Below are 27,727 nucleotides of genomic sequence, written 5' to 3' on the forward strand. Positions count from 1 at the left end.
AGTAGCATCACACAACATATTAGGTGAATACTCGCAAGACTTGAGCTCACTGCAATAGCAATAGGAGGGAGCTGTGAAATTATTACAGTAGTATAATACGTACTACAGTTAATTTTATGGTTATGATTTAATATTGCATCTTTGCATTTGTTCACATTTGACTGTGAATGGCACCATTTACAGTCTGTGTAGGTGTAAGCTTTGATACATTTTAACTCTTTATAATAGATTTGTGTACCTTTTTATGGTACTAAATAATAAATGAGTATCTAAATATATTTTATGCATTTATGATACAGCTTTTTCTTAATTTTTTATTCCAGAAGTCATCCTTCACCTTTTTCTTAATTTTTAAAATAGTTCTAGGCAACATGGTTGGTCCACGAGTTTTTTTTCAAATTGTTACGAATCTCCAAAAAAAAAATTCAATATATTTTATTGAAAACAATCCATGTATAAGTGGACCCACACAGTTCAAACCCATGTTCAATGATCAACTGTACTTGCCAAATCAAAGAATTAAAGTAAAAACGCTATAATTGAATAGGAAGAAATACCAGTATGAACTTGTGGTTGGTTGATTGGTTTGTTTGTTTGTTTATTTATTTATTTATTTATTGAGACAGAGTTTCACTCTTGTTGCCCAAGCTAGAGTGCAATGGCATGATCTTGGCTCACCACAACCTCTGCCTCCCAGATTCAAGCAATTCTCCTGCCTCAGCCTCCTGAGTAGCTGGGATTACGGGCATGCACCACCGCACCCAGCTAATTTTGGTTTTTTAGTAGAGATGGGGTTTCTCCATGTTGGTCAGGCTGGTTTTGAACTCCCAACCTCAGGTGATCCTCCCACCTCAGCCTCCCAAATTGCTGAGATTACAGATGTGAGCCAACGCACCCGGCATGGTTTATTTTTCTCCTAAAAAAATGCATTCTTTTTTCAGCACTGTCCACTGAAAAGCCAAAGTAATAATAACCCAGTAAAAATAATATGCCTAGTACCCACATCATGGATTTATTTATATTTTTTATTTTATTTTTATTTTTATTATTTTTTTGAGACAGAGTCTCGCTCTGTCGCCAGGCTGGAGTGCAGTGGCGTGATCTTGGCTCACTGCAACCTCCGCCTCCCAGGTTCAAGCAATTCTCCTGCCTCAGCCTCCCGAGTAGCTGGGACTACAGGTGCATGCCACCACGCCAGCTAATTTTTGTATTTGTGGTAGGGACAAGGTTGGCCGGCCTGGTCTTGAACTCCTGACCTCAAGTTATCCACCCGCCTCGGCCTCCCAAAGTGCTGGGATTACAGGCATGAGCCACCGCGCCCAGCCCACATCATGGATTTAAATCCTTTTTCGCACTAAAAAGAAACAGGGCTACTTAAGAGAAATGGCTGATTCCAGATCTGAGCAAGAAATGGACATGACAAGCCTGGAACATCCTCTTGTGACTGAAAGCAAGGAAGTTATCAGACTCCTGGAGTCTTACAAAAATACAAAAGAACTGACTTAAAAGGGCTCCCACTGGCCTAAAATGGGACAATTTGAGCACAAAAATTTGTAAAGGCAGCAATTGATTAAAACACATTAAATATATAAAAATCTATAAGTTCATAAAAAAAAAAAAGGAAAAACCTGATCAGTCACCTTTGGAGGTTGCCTAGAAACTAACTTGGTATTCTGGAAATAAATTATAGCAGCTTTATTCATAATATCCAAAAACTAGAAATAGCCCAAATGTCTGTCAACAGGAGAATGGACAAACTGATATATTCGTACAATGGAATACTTATGCAATAGTAAAAAGAAATGAACTACTGATCACAACAAAGTGGATGAATCTCAGAACATGCTGAATGATAGAAGCCTTACATAAAAGAATACATACTTATGGTTTTGTGTCTATCAAGTTCTAATATAGGCAAAACAAACCTATGGTGAAAAAATATCAGAGTAGTGGTTTGCACTGGGGGAGATGGCAGCAGAGATTGAATGGGAAGGGGATGAGAGAGGGAGGTTTGTGGGATAATGAATTTTTTTAGGGATTTGGGTTACACAAATGTATGCAGTTCATCAAAACCCTAATGGTACGCTTTTGTGCATTTCACAGTATATACATTTTTTTTACCTTAAACATAACTTTACTTTTTTTTAACTTTTTATAGAAGTTTTAAGAGACAGGGTCTTGCTGTCACCCAGGCAGGGGTGCAGTGGCACAACTGCGGTTCACTGCAATCTTAAGCTCCCAGGCTCCAGTGATCCTCCTTCCTCAGCCTCCCAACTTACTGGGACCACAGGTGCACACCACCAAACCTGGCTATTTTTTTTTTTTAAGTAGAGGCATAATTTTAAACAAATATTACATTTCAATGATATGTGTGCTAAGGTGTAGTGAAAAGTAAGATGGATAGAAGGATAAAGAGATAGACATTTGATAAAGCAAATATAACAATATTTAATTGTAGAATCTAGGTGACTCTTTACAATATAATTCTTTCTATTTTCTATATGTTTGATAGTTTTCATAACAAAATGTTGAAGAAAACCTCCATCTTGGAACCTCTAATTATGGGTCTAGGCATCAACATCCACTCACATCACTGAGTGAAAAGTTGATGGTGAATCTTGCAACACCTGAACCCACTGCTCAATCCTGTCACTAAAAGTAGGATAGCCAGGTTCTATGTTCTTCCTGATGCAATACAATAGATATATCACCTGTGAAGTATTAGTGCATAAAACTAAAATTGAATCTGAATCTAATCAAGATTCTAGATCTAACTACAAATTTACAGGAAATACAGGAGAGTAAAGAACATTAAATAATACCATGTGGTACCATTAGCCAAGTACAGATTGTGGGGGATTCCACAGGAAAAATTACCTAGTATCTTAACAAATCAATGGCATGAACATTGAAAAAAAAAGCATAAGGAAGGGGATCTGTTACAGAGTAAGAGACACTCACAAGACATAGTCATCAAATGCAATGTATAGACCTTGGATCCTGTGTAGAACTAACCAACCGTAATAAGACTTTTCTTCTTTTTTTAGTCTCTTCTACTTCTTCAAGTTACTGGTAGAGAAAAGACATTTTTGAGACAGTCAAGGAAAACTGAATGTGGACTGGGTATTAGATGATACTAAAGAAGTATTACTCATTTTTTTGGCCTTAATAATGATATTATGGGTTTTGGGGGTTTTTTTTGTGGGTTTTTTTTTTTTTTTTTTTTTTTTTTGAGATGGAGTCTCACTCTGTTGCCCAGGCTGGAGTGCAGTGGCGCGATCTCGGCTCACTGCAAGCTCCACCTCCCGGGTTCACGCCATTCTCCTGCCTCAGCCTCCCGAGTAGCTGGGACTACAGGTGCCCACCACCACACCCGGCTAATTTTTTGTATTTTTAGTAGAGACGGGGTTTCACTGTGTTAGCCAGGATGGTCTCAATCTCCTGACCTTGTGATCCGCCTGCCTCGGCCTCCCAAAGTGCTGGGATTACAGGTGTGAGCCACTGCGCCCGGCCCGATATTATGGTTATTTTTAAGTCCTGTGTTAGACATACTGAACTATTAACAGGTTAAATTACATTTATGTTAAAATACTTCTGGGGACAAAAAGTAAACAGTTGGGGATAGGTGAAGCAAAAATGAAAGAATGTCTTTGTTTTGGGGTTTTTCATTTGTTTATTTTTGTTTTATTTTTGCCTGGAGATGGGCAAGCTGCCCATACATCCCAGCGGGCCAGGGGAGGAGCTGAAAGAATGTCAATAATTGCCAAAGCTGGGTGATAGATACATGGAAGTTTATTAATCTATTTTCTCCATTTGTAAATGTTAAAAAGAAGCATCCTCAGCTTCACACTTTCTTCTACATCCCATTTCTCTATTTTTACTACAGGAAGACTGTGAAAGATATCTGTGTTTACTGTCGCTACATTATCTCCTCCCATTCTCTCCTGAACCTAGTCCAATGGGGATTTTTGCCTCCATCATGCCACCAAAACCACTCTTATCAAGGTCACCAGTGACTTCCAAATTGCCAAATCTAATGGTCAGTTCTCAGTTCTCATTTTAAATGACCTTAGTAACATTGATTACTACTAATCATTCCTACTTGAAAAAGTTTCTTCGCTTGATTTCAGGATACCAAACTGATTTTCCTCCTGCTTCACTGTCTAGACCTTGTTTTCTTTTCTAGATTTTTTCATCTTCTGATCCTTCAAATATTGGTGTGCACTAGGACTCAATCCTCTGACTCTTCTCTATGACTTCCTAAGCAATTTCATTCATTACCTTGGCTGTAAATATCATCTATGTACTGTTGATTCCCAAATTTACACCTCTAATCCCAGACTCCCCTTAATCTCATCTTATAAAATCTCACACTCAATATGTATGAAACCAAATTCTGTTTTTTTTTTTTTTCATTTTTTATAAAATAGAGATGGGATTTTGCCATGTTGCCCAGGCTGGTCTGAAACTCCTGGGCTCAAGCAGTCTTCCTGCCTTGGCTTCCCAAAGTGCTAGGATTACAGGTGTGAGCCACCGCACCCAGCCTGAAACCAAATTCTTGATCCACCTTACAAACCCCTCCCTCAGTGTTCCCCGTTTCAGTAAATGGCATCTTCATTTTCACTCAGTTGCTCAGACCAGAAGCGTAATTGTTATAATTGACTTGTGTCTTTCTCTCACGCTCATATTCAATAGCAATTCCTGTCAGCTTTACCTTTAGAACATAAACTGAATTTGACTACTTCTCATCATCTCTGCTTCTGTCACTCTAGTCTAGTCCAAGTCCCATCTTCTCTTGCCTGGGCAACTGCAGTAGCCTCTTAATTGGTCTCCTTTTTCCCTGTTTCTTCACAATCTCTTCACACAGCAGCCAGAGTGATCCTTTTAAAACCTAAAACTGATGATAGTACTCCCCTTTTCAAAACCTTATGGTGATTTCCCATCTCGCTCAACATAAAACCCAGAGTTCTCACCACAGTTTCAAGGCCCTATACCTTTGATCATCCCTCAGATCACATTTCCCACCACTCTGCCCCTTGCTCTCATGCCTTTCCAGACACACCGGCTTCTTTCTTCTTCTCCAAACAACCCTCCTTATTCCTGTGGGCCTTTGTATTGGCTGTTCTTCTCACCTGGAACTTGCTTCCATGTGGCTTGCTTTTTCACTTCATTCTGGTCTCTGTTCAGATATTACCCATTAGAGGTGCCTTCTCTGACCCCAACTAAACTAGCAGTTCCCTAGTCCCCATGCCTATAACACCTCCTTACCAGCTTAATTTTACTTCCTAACAAGTAATACTACCTGGCTTTACATTCTATTAATTTGCATTTATGGCTCTATTTTCTTTTTCGTTTTGTTTTGTTTTGTTTTGATTTTTTTGAGACGGAGTCTCGCTCTGTCGCCCAGGCTGGAGTGCAGTGGCCGGATCTCAGTTCACTGCAAGCTCCGCCTCCCGGGTTTATGCCATTCTCCTGCCTCAGACTTCCAAGTAGCTGGGACTACAGGCGCCCGCCACCTCGCCCGGCTAGTTTTTTTTTTTTTTTTTTTTTTTTGTATTTTTTAGTAGACATGGGGTTTCACCATGTTAGCCAGGATGGTCTTGATCTCCTGACCTCGTGATCCACCCGTCTCGGCCTCCCAAAGTGCTGGGATTACAGGCTTGAGCCACCGCGCCCGGCCTATGGCTCTATTTTCTTTCTTAAATTCAACTCTTTAGGCCAGGCACAGTGGCTCATGCCTGTAATCTGGGCACTTTGGGAGGCCAAGGTGAGTGGATCACTTGAGGCCAGGAGTTCAAGACCAGCCTAGGCAACATATCAAGACCCCCATCTCTTTTTAAACATAAATTAATTTAACTTAATTAAGTTCAAATTTTATAACTTGTCTTATTTAAGGATTTGACAATGACTGAATCTACACAGAGGAGAATTATATAGATTCCCTTGTAACATTAACTTAAGCATAAACATCATCAACACACTATTAAGGGTATACATACTTTGGAGTTCTGATTTAAGCTTCTACTACTCCTTCCTAAGGTGATAACACTTACACAGGCATGGCCAGAAGACCCTGTTGGAGTCTAGTTTGCATTTGTTTCTTCTGTATCATGTTCATTCTTTTCTAGGCTTGCTCACTTGCTGTATCCCGTACTAGAATCATGCTAGGGTATTGCCATCTTAGTCTGTTGTCATTGTTCTCTCTTTGAACCAACAGAAAGTTCTAACTAACAGCAGTCTATCAGTTGATTTCTATAGAGGTTTGCCTGCTCTCCCATAGACTCTTCTTGCTACTCTGTGTCATGCTGTGGTTTGCTCACTATTCATTTGTATACTTGCCTTCCTTCTTTCTCTGGCTCTCACATACACACTTATATTTCCTGGCTCATCTCTCTTTGTGCTAGACTATTGTAAAAGTCTTTAAACTTCTTTGGACAGAAAGAATAACTTCCAAAGTAGAATTCTGATGCTTTCATTGGGCAGAGTAAGGATTCCTCCCACCTGTGTGTCATCATCAAATGCAGGTGTACCAGCTCAGTATGATTGCACACTTTTTTTCATACCTATTATGTTGGCTAAAACTGTGTCCTTTTATGAATGAGAAAGTATAGGAGATAATTTTTAAAAACCTTTTGTCTTCCATGACTAAAGAGACTTGCCTTTTTTACTAGCCCCTGTTTTGAGAGCCGGTCAGATGTAGTTTTAGTCATATTGGGGAGCACAGTATTTGAGCAGAGACCAGAGTGCTCCATGATGAAATTCTTTCCTTACACCAGCCCCAACTAGGTCCCAGTAAGAAATAGATGCAGAGGACAACATGCTACAAAGAAACCCTCATTGTTATCACAAAACATATGATATAAGGGAGCCCTGGTCAAGTAGGATACCCCTTGGGGAGAGGATGTCTTTGCTCTGGACTAGGAATCAGGCAAGTGGTTTCCTTTCCCCTTCTTCTTTCTTTTTTTTTTTTTTTTTTTTTTTTTTTTTGAGACGGAGTCTCGCTGTGTCGCCCAGGCTGGAGTGCAGTGGCGCGATCTCGGCTCACTGCAAGCTCCGCCTCCCGGGTTCACGCCATTCTCCCGCCTCAGCCTCCGAGTAGCTGGGACTACAGGCGCCCGCCACCACGCCCGGCTAGTTTTTTTGTATTTTTAGTAGAGACGGGGTTTCACCGTGTTAGCCAGGATGGTCTCGATCTCCTGACCTCGTGATCCACCCGCCTCGGCCTCCCAAAGTGCTGGGATTACAGGCTTGAGCCACCGCGCCCGGCCTTCCCCTTCTTCTTTCTCACCTCCCACCCCCACAGAGAGGAAAAGCAGGTCCAGAGAAGACATGCCCAGGAAGAGCGTTGAAGTCCCTGGGAACAAGGCTTAATTAAAATCATTCAGTCTGACCCATCCATGTAGTACTCCTTGACTTAAGGGTGGAATGAATAAAGCAAAGCAAAGAGGACTGGGCAGGCTGGAGAAAGAAAGGGCCATGACTGTCCCCTAAAAACCAGGATACAATGGCTCTGTAGGTAAAATCGGAGGTTTCAAGAAACATTTTTGAAAGAAGTGTAAAATATATTTTTTCTTAAAGAAATCTAGACTGTCACTCAAAGGAAGGCAATATTGCATAGTAAGGCAAAAAAATGTATCTGTGTTTCTTGAACATCCATGCTTCCTTAGTAATTCCTAGCACTGTACTCTAACCTTACAAGCAAATAATTCCTAAAGAACATTGGATGGAACAGGTATATATTTGGAGAAATCAGCCAGGCATGAGAATGTGACAAATAATTCAAGCATCCAAAATAATTCAAAAGTTTTAAAAGTGTTTCTCTATTATCATGTTATCTAGTTTTATGTAAACTGAATTGTTCATCTTCAATTAATCCTTATCTTCGGGTTTGTTTTTTGTTTGTTTGTTCGTCTGTTTTTCTTTTCAGCCCCACTGTGTTCTCCTCGCCTCAAAAGAAAACTCGGCACCTGTTAAACTTGGAGGCTTTGGGGTAGCTATTCAATTAGGGGAGTCTGGACTTGTAGCTGGAGGTAAGACTGCTTTACAAAAAATTTGTCTTCAAAACCTGGTCACTTCAGGCTGGTATAAAATTTTCAAGCTACATATTAGCTCAACCTCAGTGTTTCATACCTCATTCCACCCCACCCCAACCCCCAAAAAGCATCATCAGATAGTTTTGAATTTAATAACTGTAGTCATAACTAGAATTTTAGTCCCTTAAGAATAGACTCTTTTCTCTTTGTACCTCCAGTACTTAAAAGACTGTAAGAGTTTAAAACAGTGTTCAAAGAAAATAAGTTTGAAGCATAGTGCCTTTTAAAGTTGAACTGGCCAAATGAAGTCAAATCTAAAATGTGTAGATTAGCCACTTCCTGGTTTACACTGATGGCTAATTTTTTATTTCATACTGTTTTCTTTTTTCCATTTATCAAAGAATCCTGCTCAAGTCATCGGTCTGTATATTAGCAAAGAATAAGCAGATGTGAATGCACACTGATTTTATTATTAGCCAAAGCAAAACATAATTTTTAAATTCCCATGCCAGAATAAAAAGAAAAAAGTTACAAATGGTAAATATCAAAAATAATCTTACACAGCACATTTCATATAACTCAGTTCATTATAGCTAGAACTTCAAGCAGTAACAACATAGACCATCTTCAGAAAAATGAGCCATTGGTCATAGTTGTAATTTTTTTTTTTTTTTTTCCAGACAAGGTCTTGCTCTGTCACCCAGGCTGGAGCGCACAGTGGCATGATCATGGCACCCTGCACTGCACCCTTGACCTTCCAGGCTCAAGTGATCCTCCCACCTCAACCTCCCAAGTAGCTAGGATCATAGGCGTGTGCCACCATACCTGGCAAACTTTTTTTATTTTTAGTAGAGGCAAGGTCTCACTACATTGCCCAGGCTGGTTTCAAACTCCTGGGCTTAAGCAATCCTCCTGCCTCAACCTCCCAAAGTGCTGGGATTACAGGTGTGAGCCACTGCACCCAGCCCACAGTTGTATTCTTTAAATAATTTTTTCACGACATTGCCTTCTAAAATTAAATTACATTCAAATTTTCTTTTAGTTTCACATTCTTTTCCAGTTAATCATTTCCAATAATGTGCAAAACTGCAAGCTGAGTATAGTTTCAAAGAATGCTAATTTTTTTCCCCTAATTTAAAACTTTCTGTTAGTGATTGGAAGACTGACCAAAGGGTAAGGCACAGTTTAATCATAGAATCTCAGCACTCCAAAGGGCCTTAACTTCTCCAGTCTTATATCTAATGATTGAATTCTTCCATAATATTCCCAAGAAAAGATTGAGTTCTAGTATTAAACTCAGAGAGCAAAGTAGTCACTACATCCCAGGACAGTTCATTTAATTTTTGGACAACTCCTTAAGTATTAAAAAGCTCATCTTTGCATCTTTCTGTAACTTCTACCCAGTCATCCTAATCCTGACTTTTGAAACCACTCTGAACAATTTTCATCCTTCCATATGATAACTGTTCATCTGTTTGTAGACAACTACCATGTCCACCTAGGTCTTATCCAAGTTAACTTCCCTATGGTGATTTGGCCATTCTTCATATAAACTGGTTCAAAATCTCTTCAGTATCGGCAAAGTACAGGGCCTGAACTGAACACTCTAACTACAGGTGGTACAGTACAGCTGATCCAGTGGACAGTAGCATTGGGCTATCACTTTTTTGTGTTCTGGGCCTTAAATTTCTCTCAGGTTTCCCAAATTGCATTAGCTTTTTGGACAACTACATAGCACTGATGGTTCATATTGATCTTGTAATCAAGTGAAAATCCTAAATTATTTTTTAAACAATTGTTGCTGTTAAGCTAACTCTCTCAATTCTGGTACTTATACAGATCATTTCTATGTTAAGACTATGTAATTATAACAAATAATTTCTAATGATTATATTCCCAAGGTTAATGGGATGAAATGAAATGAATTTATTTTATATGTTATATACTGGCCATATATAATTACTTTGTTTCTGTTGCTCTGGATCTACATCCTGTTAGTATTCAGAATGTCATGGGCTTCGTATTTTATTGTATATCTTGATTGAAGGGGAAAAATAGATGCATTACGTTTACCTGGACATTTTCTCCATATTAATCTTTTTCTAAAGTCCATGAACCTTTCACCTAAATTGTTTATTTTTAAAGCTAATTTTGAACCCCCACCCCCACCACCCCGTGGTGTGTCAGTATTCAAAATTGATTTTTCTCCATGCGTCTAGAATTAAAATACTTCCTGATGGTCAAAATATTGTCATTTCTTAGCACACCTGTTTTGTATTCTTGAAATAACTTTGAATGTTACGTGTTTTTTGTTGTTGTTTTTTTTTTTTTTTTTGAGACAGAGTCTCGCTCTGCCGCCCAGGCTGGAGGTGCAGTGGTGCGATCTCGGCTCACTGCAAGCTCCGCCTCCCGGGTTCACGCCATTCTCCTGCCTCAGCCTCCCGAGTAGCTGGGACTACAGGCGCCCGCCACCTCGCCCGGCTAGTTTTTTTTGTATTTTTTAGTAGAGACAGGGTTTCACCGTGTTAGCCAGGATGGTCTTGATCTCCTGACCTCGTGATCCGCCCATCTCGGCCTCCCAAAGTGCTGGGATTACAGGCTTGAGCCATCACACCCAGCCGAATGTTACGTTTTAAAAAATAGAATATGAATAAAAGATAAATTATTTATCTTAGAAAAAGCTTTTCTGCTGTTTAAGGTACTTTTGAAATTTTGCTAATTAAGGTTGGGCACAGTGCCTCACGCCTCTAATTCCAGCACTTTGGGAGGCTGTGGCGGACAAATTGATCCCAGGAGTTCAAGACTAGCCTGGGTAACATGGCGAAACCCCATCTCTCCAAAAAGATGCAAAAATTAGCCAGGCATGGTGGCAAGAGTCTTTGCCCCAGCTATGCGGGAGGATCGCTTGAACCCGGGAGGCAGAGGCTGCAGTGAGTTGAGATCCTGCCACTGCCCTCCAGCCTGAGCAACAGAGCAAGACCCTATCTCAAAAAAAAAAAAAAAAAAAGAAAAAAATTCTGCCAATCATTTAATTATTTATCAACTTTAAAGCAGAAAGCCATTTTCCTGTCAGTTTGAAATGCCAATCCCTAGTCCTCCAAATAGAAAGGAATTCATTTCTTTATATGTTGCATATAATAAAAATCATTTAAACATATTTACCCTCCCCCTACCTGAAACTCAGCTATTTAGGAAACTTACTTATCCAGAATACAACTAGAAACCTAGAAAATAACTATAATAGCAGCAAAATTATTCCTACCCTTAAAAATCCACTCATGCTCCTCACAATTGAGCACCTAAAGACACTCTCTAAGGCTGACTTGCTCCCATGTTTTAAAAAGCTGTATAGATTCGTGTTCCTTCATACCTTGCACATGCTATTCCTTCTAGTTGGAGTGCCTTTTGTCATTTTATCTATCTGGTTAACTCCTGTTGTTCTGGAAGGCTGAGCTAACAATTGTCTCCTCTTTAAAGCAGGCTTATCTTCACCATCCTGAGTTGGAAAGCCCTATTCCTTCTCTTCTATATTCCCATAACTATCTGGGCTACATACCTCCATGTAGCATTGGATGCAGGGACTTACATCAAAGACTGTGATTTGTAAGAGTAAGGGGGACTGTAGCTGAGGGTATCTAGGACCTAGCAAGCACTTAGGAAATTGCTATTAAATGAAGGAATCTGGTTGCTAGTCAGGTTCTATTTAATAGGAGATTATAAAAGCAACAAATTAGGAGAACGCAGAACTAAAGCATAGTGAGAGAAAAGAAATAAAAGCCTAACAAAAATATATATGATATATACTGAGCAGACACCAAAACTTGGAAAGCGCAACAGCCTTTTAATATGAAAGAAATCAACTCTTGCATGCCTCTGAAGTTCCTGAGGGTGCTTTCTGTTCTATAGCATAGTTCTTTAATCAATATCTACAATGACAACTCTGAGTCATCAAGAAAAGGTTAAATTATGAGCAGTATTCTGTGTAAAAGAAGTCAGGAAATTGTAGAAAGCCATACAACATTATTTAACTAAGGCGGGCACAGTGACTCACACCTGTAATCCCAGCTACTTGAGAGGCCAAGGCAGAAGGATCACTTGAGCCCAGGAGTTTGGGACTAGCCTGGGGAAAATAGAATCTCCAAAAAAATTATTAAAGCGAAAAGGATTGTGTGCATAAAGATTCAAATCACAATGTATTTTCAAATGCAGCTATTCAGAACAATTCTCCCTCTGAGATTCTAGGTAGGAAGGTTTTATTGTATTGTCAAAATATATAACATTTAAATATTTGTCCAAAATATCTCAAACTGCCATTTAATTTAGTTTGCTAATTTGTTTCCTTTTCTTAAAATTTTGTGGTCTAAGTCCTAAAAGTCAAATGGTCACTGAAGAAGTATCAGCAAAAACAAGGATTTTTAGGAAGTTGGTATATATTAAAGATTAACTCCAGTCCTTTTTACCTTCTACTGATTTACATGAAATAAAAGAGCATTCCTCTACATTCTTTCTACTGTGGTTTTCCCCCATCATCTATGAGCAAATTATTGAACCAAAAGACAGGCGTCTTCCCGAAGATTGAACATTAATTCTCCAGAATTGGCTAGTCTTCGTCTAGCTAAAGGGAAAGAACCTTCTCAGGATGGCTGGGACTGGCCATGGTCGCTCTGATTATTTCCAGGGTAAGGCCCCCATTTTGAGTGGCTTGGCCCAGGAAGTGATAGGAGTCAAGTTGAGTTTCAAAGCATCATCCAAACTGTCAGCAGGTACCTGACTGGTACCCTGGTACCAGTACCCTGAATGATACTGGTTTTCCCTACTCCTGCTAGCTCTTGTCCATCAGAACAAGGCTAATTCTCCAGCGGCCCCTCCCTGTCCAGGCTATTAATGAAGTATAAAAGGCTTAGCTTCTTCATGTTACTTGAGGAAGCAAATACAGAAATAAAAGTATTTCTCGGCCAGGCGCGGTGGCTCAAGCCTGTAATCCCAGCACTTTGGGAGGCCGAGACGGGTGGATCATGAGGTCAGGAGATCGAGACCATCCTGGCTAACACGGTGAAACCCTGTCTCTACTAAAAAATACAAAAAAAAAAAAACCTAACCGGGTGAGGTGGCGGTCGCCTGTAGTCCCAGCTACTCGGGAGGCTGAGGCAGGAGAATGGCGTGGACCCGGGAGGCGGAGCTTGCAGTGAGGTGAGATCCGGCCACTGCACTCCAGCCTGGGAGACAGAGCGAGACTCCGTCTCAAAAAAAAAAAAAAAAAAAAAAAAGAAAGAAATAAAAGTATTTCTCTAGCCAGGTCCTTCAGCCAATAGTTTTCACTGATCTATTGTACATTTTAAATGAAAATATTTTCACTACTGGAACCCTGAACTTAATCTTTTCTATTATGGGGAGAGGAAGGGAAACCATATGATCTGCAGCAAAGGTACATCCTGATACACAAGCTAAGAGCTCTTTTATCTTTCTGCATCCAACTGAGTTTGATAATCATGAACAGAAATTGATATATTCTCTCTAACTGAACCAGAAGATCTCTAAGGTCTTTTAAAATCACAGTTCTGAGTTCTAGATAAAGTATTTCACAATCTTCAAACTAAAAATTATCCTGAACTCAGTATGATGAAAGAGAGAGAGACAGAGGGAGGAAGGGCGGTCACTGGGCTTGCATACATCTAGAAGAGCTGCCAAGTCTAGTGGGCAGTGCCCCATCCCACAGTGATCTTCCAACAGGGTACAAGCCTTTCATTCCACAATAGAACACTTCTTTTGGGATACTGAGTTAAAGACAGTTATGAATATGCAAACAGCTGATATCAGATTCCTTACAGAAAGCTAATTTTTGATAGAGAAACAAAACTGTTTTAAAAAAATGAAAGTCAAAGAGGATTGAATGGGAGGAGCTTCATAATTTTGCTTTTGTTTATGCCATATAATATTTGCTTTCATTCTCTTCATATGTTAATGTTAGGAGGAAGCTAAAAACTCCTACTATAACAAAATATTACTAACTATTGTTAATTGCTATAATTAACCCATAAAATCAACTGAACAGGATTTCAGAGTCAAATTCATATTTCAAATAACAGTTCTCAGCATTAGGTTTCATTGGGGAATTTCCATTTGGCAGTCAAGTCATCTTTTTTCCACAGATTTTTTTTCATACCTTTCTCCCTCCTCCACTCCTTTCCCCTGCCTCTGCCTCTGCCCAGGGCAGGCCTCCCAGCTCTTTCCTGGACAGCTACAGGCTCTGCCTGTTGACTCTTTCACCTGCCTCTGCTCTATATATTTAGTGACTTTCAACCATGTAAGAATTAGAAAATTTAAACTTCTTCATGAGGTAAGAACCACATAAATACTTACTATGTAGCATGCAGAATTCAATAGGGAGTGCCAATGTTATAAGACAGAATACCTATTCTGGGCTCAATATTTTCAGGAAACGATTAGATAAGTACTTTTTTTCACCTGTGTGAACTTGATTTTATGCGGAGGGGGAGAAGTAGTGAGAGTATATGTATTGGTAAACTTTTTATTTGGATTGTTATTGTTCTATTATTTTTAGTTTTCATATGAAAATCTTATTTTACGTAAACATTTTTCCTTAATGTTGTTTTAAATGTAGGACGTGTTGGAACACCTCATTTTATGGCACCAGAAGTGGTCAAAAGAGAGCCTTATGGAAAGCCTGTAGACGTCTGGGGGTGCGGTGTGATCCTTTTTATCCTGCTCAGTGGTTGTTTGCCTTTTTACGGAACCAAGGAAAGATTGTTTGAAGGCATTATTAAAGGAAAATATAAGGTAATGCATCATGAACATTTTCTTTTTCCACTGAGATTAATTTATCCCGAAAAATGTTTCTTTGAAGTTACTGTCTGTCTTTGCCCACTGGTTGACTGCCAGGTAGTTACCCCATCAGAGAAAAGGTCTTTGCTTACATCATTGATCCAGTGGCCTTGGTAGGCAACATAGGCCTCAGGTAAATTTCTGGGTCACTGTCAGCTGAGCTGTCACCCTGGCGAAGAAAACATTTATGACCCTTCTTTGTCTAATTTGAGAAAGAGGCTACATTTTTAAAGCTTTCTGCTTAATTTGTAGTTAAAATAGAATTTCATCCAGGTGTAATTTTAGTCCTTCTTTATCTTAATTTTAAATTTAGGCCAGCACAGCTGAAAACATTTGCCATTTACATTCCAGGATAAACTGAAATGCCAGGATGACAACTGCATTTCATGATACAATATAGAGGTATTTCAGTGTGGCTTAAACATTCCTATTCTTCTTTAGTTACTAGGTGTTGGCAGCCTCATGTACTATCACAGACTTGTGATTAGTAAATCATTACTTTAGTAAAAAATTGAAAATTCATTACTGACATTATGAATAGCTATATCACAAACACCTAAGGACTTCTTGGAAATAAGTAGGCTTAAGGTTGATTTCACCACCCCAGCTTTTAGACTCCTTTGCCCTGTCCCACAGGGTACAGCTGACAGTGACTAGGAGGCTGGGCATGGGAAGCATGGGGGAGTGTGTGTCTGGATATCAGGTTAAAGCTGTTTAAGTTGGGGAAATTCTTTTTCCTCTCATTATTACTGAAACTCATACTTTCTATTCAACCTCATCACTGTTTCATTTTCAGCCATGACTGACAACATAAAACCAAAAACATGTGTATGTAACACTGGACTCTGGAACTGTGAGGCCCCTAAAGTTTTCTCTTCAATTCCTCAGTAATGTTAGAATTTTATATGGGACTTGGAAACATAAAATTTAAAAAGAAGATAAGTAAAGTAGTTCCAGAGTTACAGTCCTATCCTTTTAAGCCATAACTGAAGTTTATGGAGATGAGAATGGTATATACTTTTGTTGGTTTATTTACCTCGCTCACCATCAGTTTATGAGTGCATGTAAGTTTGTCTTTTGTTTTAGTTAGTTTAAGATATATACCAAAACTCTGTTAACAGAGAAAGATGTTTTAAGTATAGCATTTTCTGCTCCTCCTACAGTCAGTTGGCCACTGAGGAATAAAATCATTACTTATCGGGTAACTAAATGTCTCAGGAAACTGCTTGTAAGTAGTCATCCCTCTTCAATCCAGGGAAGTTGTAAATTGCTCTCAGGAATGCACAGCCAGATTCTGGTTGAATTTAGCCAAGTGAAATCACAGATACTAACATTTTAAAAGAAACATGATTAGTGATACATCAGCATAATAATAATACTACCAATAATGATAGCTAACTCAGGCATAGCACATAGCATAGCATACTTTACATAAGTAAAGTGCTTAGAACAGTTTAATTCATTTAACCCTCACAGCAACTTGTGAGGTAGGTACCATATAATAATCCCCCACCTGTGTTTTTGAGTTATAGGCATTTGCTAATAATAGAATTCTTCCTTTGTGTTTGTTCAGTTGTTAACTTCCTAGTTTCCAAGGCAATGTGCTTCATTCCAACAGACTCTGGTATTTTATTTCGTCTATTTTTAAAACATTGAATAGTTATTTTTGTTTCTTGGTAAAAAGACTTAGACTATTCACACATGTGCAAAAATTAAGTCATTTAAAAATTCCCTCTTCCTAGTATTATAGTAAGTCAGATAGATGGTGGCAGCTACATCATAATTTTTTTTGTACCTGGGGTTTGAAGCTTTGAGGTTAATCATTTATTTAGTATTTTACTTGGCTAACCTCACCTCTCATTTATCTTCAGGACTTTCCTTACAAAAAGCCTAGGTTTTCACCACCTTAGTTTGAAGTATAGATCCATCTCTACCATCTATGATAAATCTCGGCCTTTTTCTTTTAGTATACTGTGATATGATTCTGTCAGCATTTATTTTTCTATCTTTTATTATCAAAAATTTCAAACAAAAATAGCAGAGAGAATAGTATAATGAGCTCCCAGCTCCAATAACACAGGCAATCTTGTTTTATCTGTATTCTACATATTATTATGTTATTTTAAAGCAGATCTCAGCTAGACTCACTTGAGCTCAGGAGCTCAAGACTGGCCTGGGCAACATAGGGAGACCTGGTCTCTACGAAAAGTACAAAAATTAGCCAAGTGTGGTGGCACACACTTGTAATCTCAGCTACTTGAAAGGCTGGGGGGGCAGGATTACCTAAGCCTGGGAGGTCAAGGCTGCAATGAGCCATGATCACACCACTGCACTTCAGCCTGGGCAGCAGAGCGAAACCCCGTCTTCCCCCCCAAACAAAAAAAATTAGATTTCAAAAAAATTATTTCATCACCCTGGTGGTTCTTTTTTGAGACAGAGTCTTGCTCTGTCGCCCAGGCTGGAGTGCAGTGGCAAGATCTTGGCTCACAGCAACCTCCCCCTCCCAAGTTCAAGTGATTCTCATGCCTCAGCCTCCCGAGTAGCTGGGATTACAGGTGTGTGTGCCACGACGCCCAGCTAATTTTTGTATTTTTAGTAGAGATGGGGGTTTCACCATGTTGGCCAAGCTGGTCTCAAACTCCTGGATCAAGTGATCTGACTGCCTCGGCCTCCTAAAGTGCTGGAATTACAGCTGTGAGCCACCGCGCCCGGCCTCATTTCATCACCCTAATGGTTCTGAGCAAAACAACCATTAACAAAATTCTTGATCTCTATGGATATTTTCAAGAAAAGTTTGAAGACACCTTTTAAATGTAGTACTTTTTTTTTCTTTTTTTACCTCCAGCACTTGCAAATGTGAGACCGTTAAATATAGTACATTTAAATTGTCATAGTTTATAAACTGCTACTGGTCTTAAGTGATTTTAATTTGACTTTTAAATTATCATTTGCTAGGTTATTTGATCTTTTAAAGTAGCTATTAGAAAATACTGTTTAACTGGAATATATGCTAACACTTAACCTCAATTAACTTCTTTATAAAGGGCAAAAATATATTTCCCAAACTATATATAAGAGGTGTAATGTCATATCATTATTACAGGTAACCAGTTAGTATATACACAGCAAGATTCTAAGCTGCTATGGGTTAGGTATTCAAATAAGTAAGATTGTTTTATAGCTTATTTTGTTCCCCCTTATAGACTCAACCTCCCAAATTTATTTTAGCTACTCATCTCAGCTGAAGGAATAGAAAATCCTATATTGGACTCTCTTGTAAAAAGGACAAGGGAGTATCCTTCTAAACCTCTCCTTATTTCAGAAATCTTACCACCCCTTTCAGATGATTTCTCAACCCCTTTGTCAAGGAAAAATTATTCAGACTTTAAAGAACACATTCGCTCCAGGATAGGGAGAGGAAATAAGTCTACCCAAGCCCTGTCTAATCACTTCCCTCATTTCGAACTGGTCAGTTGACCACAATTTCACTAGGATGAAAAGTGTGGGATTTCATCCCTCCCCAAGTGTGGGATTACAGGCATGAGCCACTGTGCCCAGCCAGATAATGATAATTAAACAGCATACTTATGACATTAGTCTTAATGGGATTTGACAAGCAGAAGTGGCTACTATTTGAAATTCTGCCTGTTGGGGGGGAAAATGAAGCGTACTTCAATCTTAAGGACTTTCCCCAACATAAAGACACTTTTCACTCCCTGTCTTCAAGTACAAAGTCTCACATTAGTCAGAGCTAATGCTAGCCCTTGCTCAAATTGCAGTGATTCATTTATACTGCAGTGCAAGTGCTGCAGTTTCACTTGGCTTTAAAATGTTGTGGAGTTTATTCTTCATCTTTCTTCCTTAGAAGGTGATGTAGGTCTCTGCCTGTTGAAGCCATGGCTTTGCTTGAAGGTCCTGGCACTGGGTAGCTCACATAAGCTCACCCCATCAGTAAACCTGTTAATGTTGAGCAAGGAATGAGACCCTACTCTGTCTCTGCCTCCTTTCCCCACTTGCCTTCTCAACCCCGTGGCCTAACCGCTCTTGAGTTTTTTTTTATGATTCTGGGTCTCAGACATATCCCTTTTCCCTGGAGCCTTCTAGCACTCGGCTCACAGATCCACAGCCTTTTGCATAAGCCCTGTGTCTTTTCAACAATTCATAATTATTTTTGTGTGATTTTAGTCAATATACCATGTGGCTTAGTGGTCTCATCTCTAAAAGAGACAAAAGTAACTTCACTGAGGACAATATTCAAGCAAATCAGTTATTCTGTGGGACCTACGGTAGTAGAATACTTTTTCCTAAACACTGAAATTGATATGCAGTGACCAAAATATCCTATTAATAACTTCGCATAGTTCACAATTATTGCTAACCTCAATTTTTAAAAACATATATTAAAAATATTTCTTTAAAAATTTTAAGTTTTATTTTAGTTCTTTCTGGATCAATGTATTCTAGTCTCCCTAGCTAAGGATCTAAAGATAGAAACTGGAATAATGAACATTCTAGTCTTCGATTATTGAAATATTATGACTTACATAACAAGAATTTGTGTATGGAGTATTTAATAGCACAAATTCTTATATAGTAAAGAACAACAGAAGAATTGCATTTGTCCTTTTCTTCCTTAGAATGCAAGGCTTTAGAATCAAATTTCTGTTCTTTGCACTCAGAATTTTATTCACATTGAAACAGTATAGGAATATTAAATAATAGTGAATGTTAATGTCTCACTTAAGGTAACTATGTAGTTTTCCTTTCCTCCTCCTCAGATGAATCCAAGGCAGTGGAGCCATATCTCTGAAAGTGCCAAAGACCTAGTACGTCGCATGCTGATGCTGGATCCAGCTGAAAGGATCACTGTTTATGAAGCACTGAATCACCCATGGCTTAAGGTACATGAGCATTCACAGGTCACCTTCTGCACTTTGTCTGAACACTTCCAGTGACAGGAATGCATTGCTTTATAAGATGGTCCTTTTTACCTTTTCTTTTTTCTGAGCAGTTTTCATTAGTTTTTTCATCTTGTTTGCTGTTCCTGCATATCATCTGTGAACATCTGAATAGAAGACATACCATTTGAGTGTCATGCAGCTATCAGAGGTAAAAAACAGGATTAAGACAGAATACATCAGGGGAAGGCCTCTTTGTTCTCTGCCAACATGTGTTCCAAAGATATGCAACATCAACAACTGAAATAATACCATGTTATAATAAACCAATTATCTTTATTTTGGGTGTGACTGTGTGCTTTATAGCATTAACTGTTTTTCAGTAGATACTAGATATGAATTTACTGTCTTAGGAAAACAGCAGGTGTTTTTTTTTTTCTTTTTTAGACAAGGTCTGACAACATCGCCCAGGCTGGAGTATAGTGGCACCATCTCTACTCACTGCAACCTCTGCTCTTGGGCTCAAGCGATCTTCCCACTTTAACCTCCCCAGTAGCTGGGACCACAGGCATGCAGCACCACACCTGGCTAATTTTTGTATTTTTTGTAGAGATGGGGTTTCACCATCTGAAACTCCTGGACTCAAGCGATCTGCCCGCCTCAGCCTCCCGAAGTGCTGGGATTACAAGCATGAACCACTGTGCCCAGCCAAAAGGCAGATTTTAAAAGTTCATTTTATGTCCCATCTTGCCAGTGAGTTTTAAGGAAAATTATAGCTTGGGACAGCAATGAAACAGTACTTTTTGATTAAGACATTATACAGCCCAATAATTCCAGGCAGTTTTCACTTTAGAGGTTGGAAAACTAATGCTTGGAGAGGTTAAGAATTTGTGCCAAGTTGGCCGGGCACGGTGGCTTATGCCTGTAATCCCAGCACTCTGGGAGGCCGAGGCGGGCGGATAACAAGGTCAGGAGTTTGAGACCAGCCTGGCCAATATGGTGAAACCCCATCTCTACTAAAAATATAAAAATTAGCTGAGCGTGGTGGCGGACACCTGTAGCCCCAGCTACTCGGGAAGCTGAAGCAGGAGAATCACTTGAACCTGGGAGGTGGAGGTTGCAGTGAGCCAAGATCATGCCATTATACTTCAGCCTGGGTGACAGAGCAAGACTCCGTCTCCAAAAAAAAAAAAAAAAAAGAGAGAGAGAATTTGCACCAAGTCACATAAGTCAGTGGTGGAACCAGGATTCTAATTCAGCCTGCCACTACCCTTTCATCTGTCTACTAGATCCTATCCCTTTTTATTTGACCACATTGACCCAACAACTTCCTCCCTTCCTGCATCATCAGAGTTCTCTCTCTGTTGGATTTAACATGCTATAGTTTATTTGTATTATACACACACTTATATAGACATATACCTTCTCCTGACCCTACAACCCCCTCCAGCTTTTGCCCCTATTCTTTGCCTCCCTTGACAGCAATTCCTGAAAAGAGTTTTATAGACTACTCACATTGTCCAATTTCCCATTCCTTTCTCATGAACCCAGTCTAGTCAATATCACAATCTTACTTATTGCACTAAAACAGCTCTTGTCAAGTCACTACTGACCTTCATATTGCTAAGTCCAGTGTTCAAATCCCAGGGCTTGTTCTTGGCCTGTCAGCAACATTTGGCATCCATCCTTCTGAAACACTGTCTTCTCTGGGCTTCTGGGACACCTGCTCTCTTGGTTGTCCTTCTACCTCTCTGGCTGCTCCTTCGCAGATCCTGCTGATTCTTCCTCATCTCCCCTCTCCCACCTCTTCACACTGGAATGCCATAGGCCTCCATCCTTGCTCCTCCTCTTTTTCTCTATTGAAACTGAAAAAACTCAAACTACTCACACCACACAGCAACAATCAATATAGAAGACTTCTGTGACCCGAGGTGTGGAGATTTCTCCCCACCAACAAGCAAGCAATCAACTCTGCAGCAGACTGCAGCTGGGTGTCCTCACAACTAAATTCAAACACTATCTACCTGGAGATAGCATCAGATCCCACAGATTGAGGGCTCAGTCCCACAACCCTCACCTCTTCAGACACCAGTCATAAGTCCAGGCCGCTGAAACTTCTGCCAACCAACTACAAATTGGGGACACCACAGCCTCTTCCTCTTTGGGGTGGTTAATTTGCTACTGCAGCTCACAGAACTCAGGGAAACATTTACTTATGTTTACCATTTTGTTACAAGGGATATTACAAAGAATATAAATACAGAGATGCATAGGACAAGTTATAGGAGAGGAGGGGAGCAGAGCTTCCATACCCTGCCTCAGGCACAACACCTTCCAGGAACCTCCATGTGTACAGCTATTCAAAAGCTCCCCAAATCCTGTCCTTTTGGGGTTTTGTGGAGGCTTTATTACTATAGGCATGATTGATTAAACCATCGGCCATTGGTGATAACTTAACCTTTGGTACCTCTCCCCTCCCCAGAGATTGAGGGATAGGGCTGAAAGTCCCAACCCTCTAATCCTGCCTGGGTCTTTGTGACCCCATCCTGAAGCTGCCTAGAGGCTGCCAGCCATCAGACATCTTTGGAGTTTCTAAGGATTTTAGGAGTTGTATGCCAGGAAATGAGGTAGAGGACCAAATATATATTTCACAGTATACCTCTGGTCTTCAAACCTGGATTCCTTACATTAAAAGAACATAGGCCAACATGGTGAAACCCCATCTCTACTAAAAATATATAAATTAGCTGGATGTGGTGGCGGGTGCCTGTAATCCCAGCTACTTGGGAGGCTGAGGCAGGAGAATCGCTCGAACCCAGGAGGCAGAAGTTGCAGTGAACCAAGATCATGCCATTGCACTCCAGCCTGGGCTACAAGAGCGAAACTCTGTCTCAAACAAACAAAAGAAATATAAAAGAATATGTAACTCAAAAAACACTGCCACATTACTAGAATCTCAGTCAAGCATTAATAATTAGTTCAGTCCATCATCATAATGTATGAATAGGTCTCCCAGCATGAGGCCACTCAGGTTTGCAGGCTTTCCATTGATCTTGTCAGGTTCTAAAAGCAGGAATGGTCTTGGTTTCACCCTTTCAGAAACCTGATATAATTGAGCTAAGAGACAGTAACCTTTCTTGCTTTGAGTCTCTTTCAAGGTGTTAATGTAATGTAATAATGGATTTCCCTGAATTCATAACCTATTTATTTATTCTTTTACTCTCAGCTGTTAATTTTTTTTCTTCACTTTATTAATAACCTTTGAAAGAAACATTAGAATCAACACGGTGCTGGTCTAGATGGCAGGCAACAATATTAGTCTAGTAATTACCTCCTCCTTAGTCCATTCCCATGCAGGGAGACTAAGGTTACATAGGTACCAATTTAGTGGACCGTTTTTACCACCAGGCAATATAGCTGCATTCACGATTAACCCATTTTGCACAACTTACCCCCATCAGGTCCTTAGGAATTCTGACACGAGGTTTAAAAGGATAGTTACAATTTCTTGTTTAGGATTTTACAATTAAAACATAGTTACAATTTCTTGTTTAGGAATCATCCCTGGTTCTAACACTGGTAGTTATGGCTCTGGTCCTAGAACCACTGCATAGGGAGGGGCGGGGGGAGTTTAGGTAATATGGAAAAGAAGGAAAGAAAAGAAGTATAGTCATTATATCAGCATACTCCCCTCTTGTCAAGAATTGCATAGTCATACCAGCATCCTCCACCACCCTCTCTTCCCCAGATCAATCAGAAAAACAAAAGAATATCTAGTGGGGACACTCCTTTAGCCCCACTCATGTTGAGTGTGAGTACACACTGGTAAAGGCAAGTAAGCCAGCCCTTCTTGCTTTCATCTCCCCCTGTTTTAGACAACCAATGTTTTCACTGCCCATTTTAGTCTCTATCAAACTATTACTCTGAGAAGAATATCTCTGCCCACTGCTGGAACATTATGGGCTGTACTGTGTGTTCTTTGGCCTGAAGAAATGGTGTTCAGCTCTCCAAATCTGTGCAGTATCTTCTGTCCTGGCTTTTTTATGGCATTCTCATAATTCACATCTTCCACCGGGCAAGCAAAGCCCAGTCCAGAATCAGTGTCCACTCCTGTCAAAACCGATTTGTGGCCTCCCAGGGCTACCAGCATCAGCCTCACTTGCCAGCTTGTTCCGGGCTTTCCCATCAGGAAATCTGCCCCACAGCCATGGGCAGTGTCTGTCTCTTTTGCTGGCAGACAGAACAGTTCTTACTGGCATTTTGTGCCTGAGATGGTGCAAAAGAAACCTGTCTAGATGCAGGCCATCTCTGCACTGTTGCAGTACCCATTTATCCACTCATTTCATGGACCCAGGTGGCCACTTCAAGGGAGCACGCAGGGTTCTCTGCTTGTCAATGTCAATCAATGTCAATCCAAACCCAGAAAGAGGCTCTTCTGATGGGCATCAACATATTCTAATTATTGTACCCCTCAAATTTCCATATAGCCATTCTCCATATGGGCATCCCTTTAATAAATAGACCAGGTTTCCACTGCCCTTCTGCTTGACCTTGTGACCAGGCCACTGGTGACGGTCCATGAGTCAGTAAAAAACCAAACATGGGAGCTTTTGCCTGTGTTCATTTCTTCAGAATGCAATTCAGCCGCCAAGCTAATTTGATCTTACCTTCTTTGATCAAGAGTGGCATCCTTCCAAACAGGATTGTTCACCTTGGAACTGTCATCCACACACCAGGCAGCTCTTTGTTGTCAGTTGAGAGCTGTTCACGGGGCCCCGTCCAAGGGTCGGTAGAATCCCGCAGTTCCTCACACAGTTCCAGAGTCAGTCTTAGGGAAAAAGAGGCTCCCTGCTTGAGAGTATTTCCTCCTTGCACTTCCCAGGGAGGATGCTCCTGTATAAACCATTTCCATTTTATTATGGAACTATTCTGGGCACTGCCATCCCCATTTGAATGTTTCTCTGACATCATGTGAGAAAGCATGGGTATTTCAGGTGTCAAGATCATTTTATGTCCTTCAGTCATAGGGGTTAGCTTCAATTAATGTCCCATAGCAAGGTAGTAAATGCCCCCAAGTGGAAAGTCTCTAGTGTAAAGTCCCAGTAGTTGTCACTGGGAGATGCTCACAGACTTTGGCCATAAGCCCCAGTAAACACCCTGCAAAGGGCAAACAGATGGAGAATTTGTCCCTACTAGCACTTCAGCTTCTCTACTCTACACTGTGTGAGCTCAAGCAATCTTACTGGTGCCTAGTTAGCATGTCCAATTAATATTTGCTTGAAGTGCAGATTTACACTTCTTCTGTTTTACAATACTGAGTAGGGGAAGTGTTCCCCACCCAGTCATAGTTATCCAGTTCCATAAAATGTTTAGGTAAAGGAGACATAACTTATTTATGTATATCCCGTTTAAACATTCCAAATCTCATACTCCTATCAACCCTTACTTTTACCCTTTTCTTTTTTTTTTTTTTTTTTTAAAAAAAAGCATTGAGTCCGCAACAGCGGGTTGAGCCGAGGGACCTTGCTCCTTTTGTCAATCTTTGTCTTGATTAACCTGCCTCAACATTACCCCAAGTAATTGTTGGTCAGCTTTCTCACTGTAATCTCTGCCTTCTGACTTTTTCAATTTCTCCAAACTGGGGTGAATACAGCAAACCTGTTTGGAATCCCTTAACATTGGGAGAACAGCAGAGGCTCCCTACCAACCTTTGATAGTATTATATTGAGATCTTTGTTTTAACCCCATCGATTTCCACTTTATTCATCCCATTTCTTTTTATTTATTTTTTTTATTTTTTTATTTTTTTGAGAAAAGAGTCTTGCCCTGTCACCCGGGCTGGAGTACAGTGGTGCAATCTCAGCTCACTGCAACCTCCACCTCCCAGGTTCAAGCAATTCTCCTGCCTCAGCTTCCCGAGTAGCTGGGATTACAGGTGCCTACGCCCCTGCCCGGCTAATTTTTTGTATTTTCAGTAGAGACGGGGTTCCACTGTGTTTGCCAGGATGGTCTCAAACTCCTGACCTTAGGTGATCCACCCATCTCGGCCTCCCAAAGTGCTGGGATTACAGGTGTGAGCCACTGCATCCGGCCCTATTCTTCCCATTTCTTAATAGCCCTCTAAAGATTCCACCCTGCTGAGATGAGTCCCATGATTCTCCTCTTTCTTTTTTCTCTTAGTTTCACCCAATCAATGTTTCTTCATTCACCTTATTTCTTAATAACCATTTAAACTTTCCACCTTCCTGGGATGAGTCCTGTGACTCTCCCCTCTGCCTTTCCCCAGTCTTTTGTTAATTACAGTCATGTTTTCATTGGTGCCCATACAAAAGAGGCTCCCTTAGCCATAGCATTTACTACAACCAGAGCAATGGATGTATTCAGTGAGTAAATATCCCAGTCATCATAAAAGCCAGTCCCACATGGCCTGCATAGGAACCAAATGAGCTGCTTCACCTGGGGTACTCCATTTGGCATTTATAGGTAGAGTTGGACAGTCTCTACCTTCTCAGGGTATACAGACCTTACAGTGGCTTTTATTCCATTCACTAGGCTGACTGTTCCCTCAGGAATAACTTCCTGTGTGTATGGATCACATTATACCCATTGTGATTGTTCAATAGTGAGCTGTGGGTCCTGCATCAACCCAAACATGCCTGTCCACTCTGCGGCATTTAAAACCAAAGAAAGTGCCCTAAATGAGTTACTCTCACAATCCATTTTAATAAAGGATTTTCAGTAAACTGATTATACCAATCTATGAAATGAGACAATTTCTTCACACTGTACCCTCTGGTTTCAATAGTTTCTTGGTTTTGCCCTTCTCTCACATGAACTACCGTCATGGTAACCACAGGTAGTAGAGGTACTGTCATCCCTGTATAATTTTTCCTTTGGGGGTCAGCTTGGAGGCTAGTGGCCTGGGCTCAGACAGACTGAAAGCTGAGCTTGATCTAGCATCAAGGCCTCATCCAGCATTTGTTTCATTTCCGTTTAGCTATTACAGACAACCATCACCAAGGGATTGAATACTTCACCTTTTTCTTTCTAGTTTGCATATCCTTATGCATCCAGTGAACCAACTCCCTGAGTTGGATCCATCTCTAAATTCCACTGGTAACTTTTACCTTTAGTAATTGATTGCAGCACAGTTGCAGCTCCAAACCATGGAAGATCACGTAGTCTACCCAGGAGTCAAAGGTTCCTCATCTCCCACCCTTTCATTCTTTCTCTTCCCAAACCACATATTTCTGTGAGCCAGGACCGTTCTAGCAAACCCTACTTCACTGACACTAACTGAAGGTGGAAAAACTCAGAACTGTTTTCCTCTATTCTCGCACCACACAACAACAACAATCAACACGCAAGACTTCTTTCACCAAATGTGTGGGAATTTCTCCCCATTAAGAAGCAAGTAATCAACCCTGCTGCTGGGTATTCCCTAATTCAATTCTGACACTATAGTATCACATCCCACAGGTTGAGGGCTTGGTCCCCAGGGCCTCCCCTTCCCGCCCTTTCAGAAACCAGTCACAAGTCCAGGCCTCCAGAACGTCAGACTGACTGGCTACAAATCAGAGATCCTACACCTGCTCTTTGAGTTCCATTAATTTGTTAGATCAGCTCACAGAAGTCAGGGAAACACTTCTACCATTGTGTTATAAAGAAAATTACAAAGGATACAGATGAAGAGATGCATTGATGGAGGTGTAGGGGTGAAGTGGGAAGCTTCCATGCCCTCTGTGGATGCACTGCCCTCCAGGAACCTCCATATGTGCAGCTATCCGGAAACTCCCTGAACCCTGTCCTTTTGGGTTTCTACAGAGGCTTCATTACCATTGGCCATTGGTGGTCAACTCAACCTTCAGCCCCTCTCCCCTCCCTGGAGGTTGGGGGTGGGGCCAAAAGTCCCAACCCTCTCATCCCTCCTTGTTCTTTCCTGTGACCAGCCCT

At 40.5% G+C, this 27,727-nt stretch overlaps 1 protein-coding gene across 4 annotated transcripts in view; it reads left to right on the top strand.

Moving 5' to 3' along the window:
* Positions 1–27,727, top strand: part of CASK (calcium/calmodulin dependent serine protein kinase) — a 392,463-nt gene that overhangs the window by 238,256 nt on the left and 126,480 nt on the right. For all 4 annotated transcript variants that reach the window (XM_025372348.1, XM_025372349.1, XM_025372350.1 and 1 more), the window contains exons 6-8: positions 7,928–8,030; positions 14,656–14,831; positions 19,655–19,777. In XM_025372348.1, coding sequence (XP_025228133.1) covers positions 7,928–8,030; positions 14,656–14,831; positions 19,655–19,777 — 402 coding nt within the window. The remainder of the gene's footprint in view (positions 1–7,927; positions 8,031–14,655; positions 14,832–19,654; positions 19,778–27,727) is intronic.

The sequence above is a fragment of the Theropithecus gelada genome, chromosome X (genome assembly GCF_003255815.1).
Source record: "Theropithecus gelada isolate Dixy chromosome X, Tgel_1.0, whole genome shotgun sequence".
NCBI classification, from domain to species: Eukaryota; Metazoa; Chordata; class Mammalia; order Primates; family Cercopithecidae; genus Theropithecus; species Theropithecus gelada.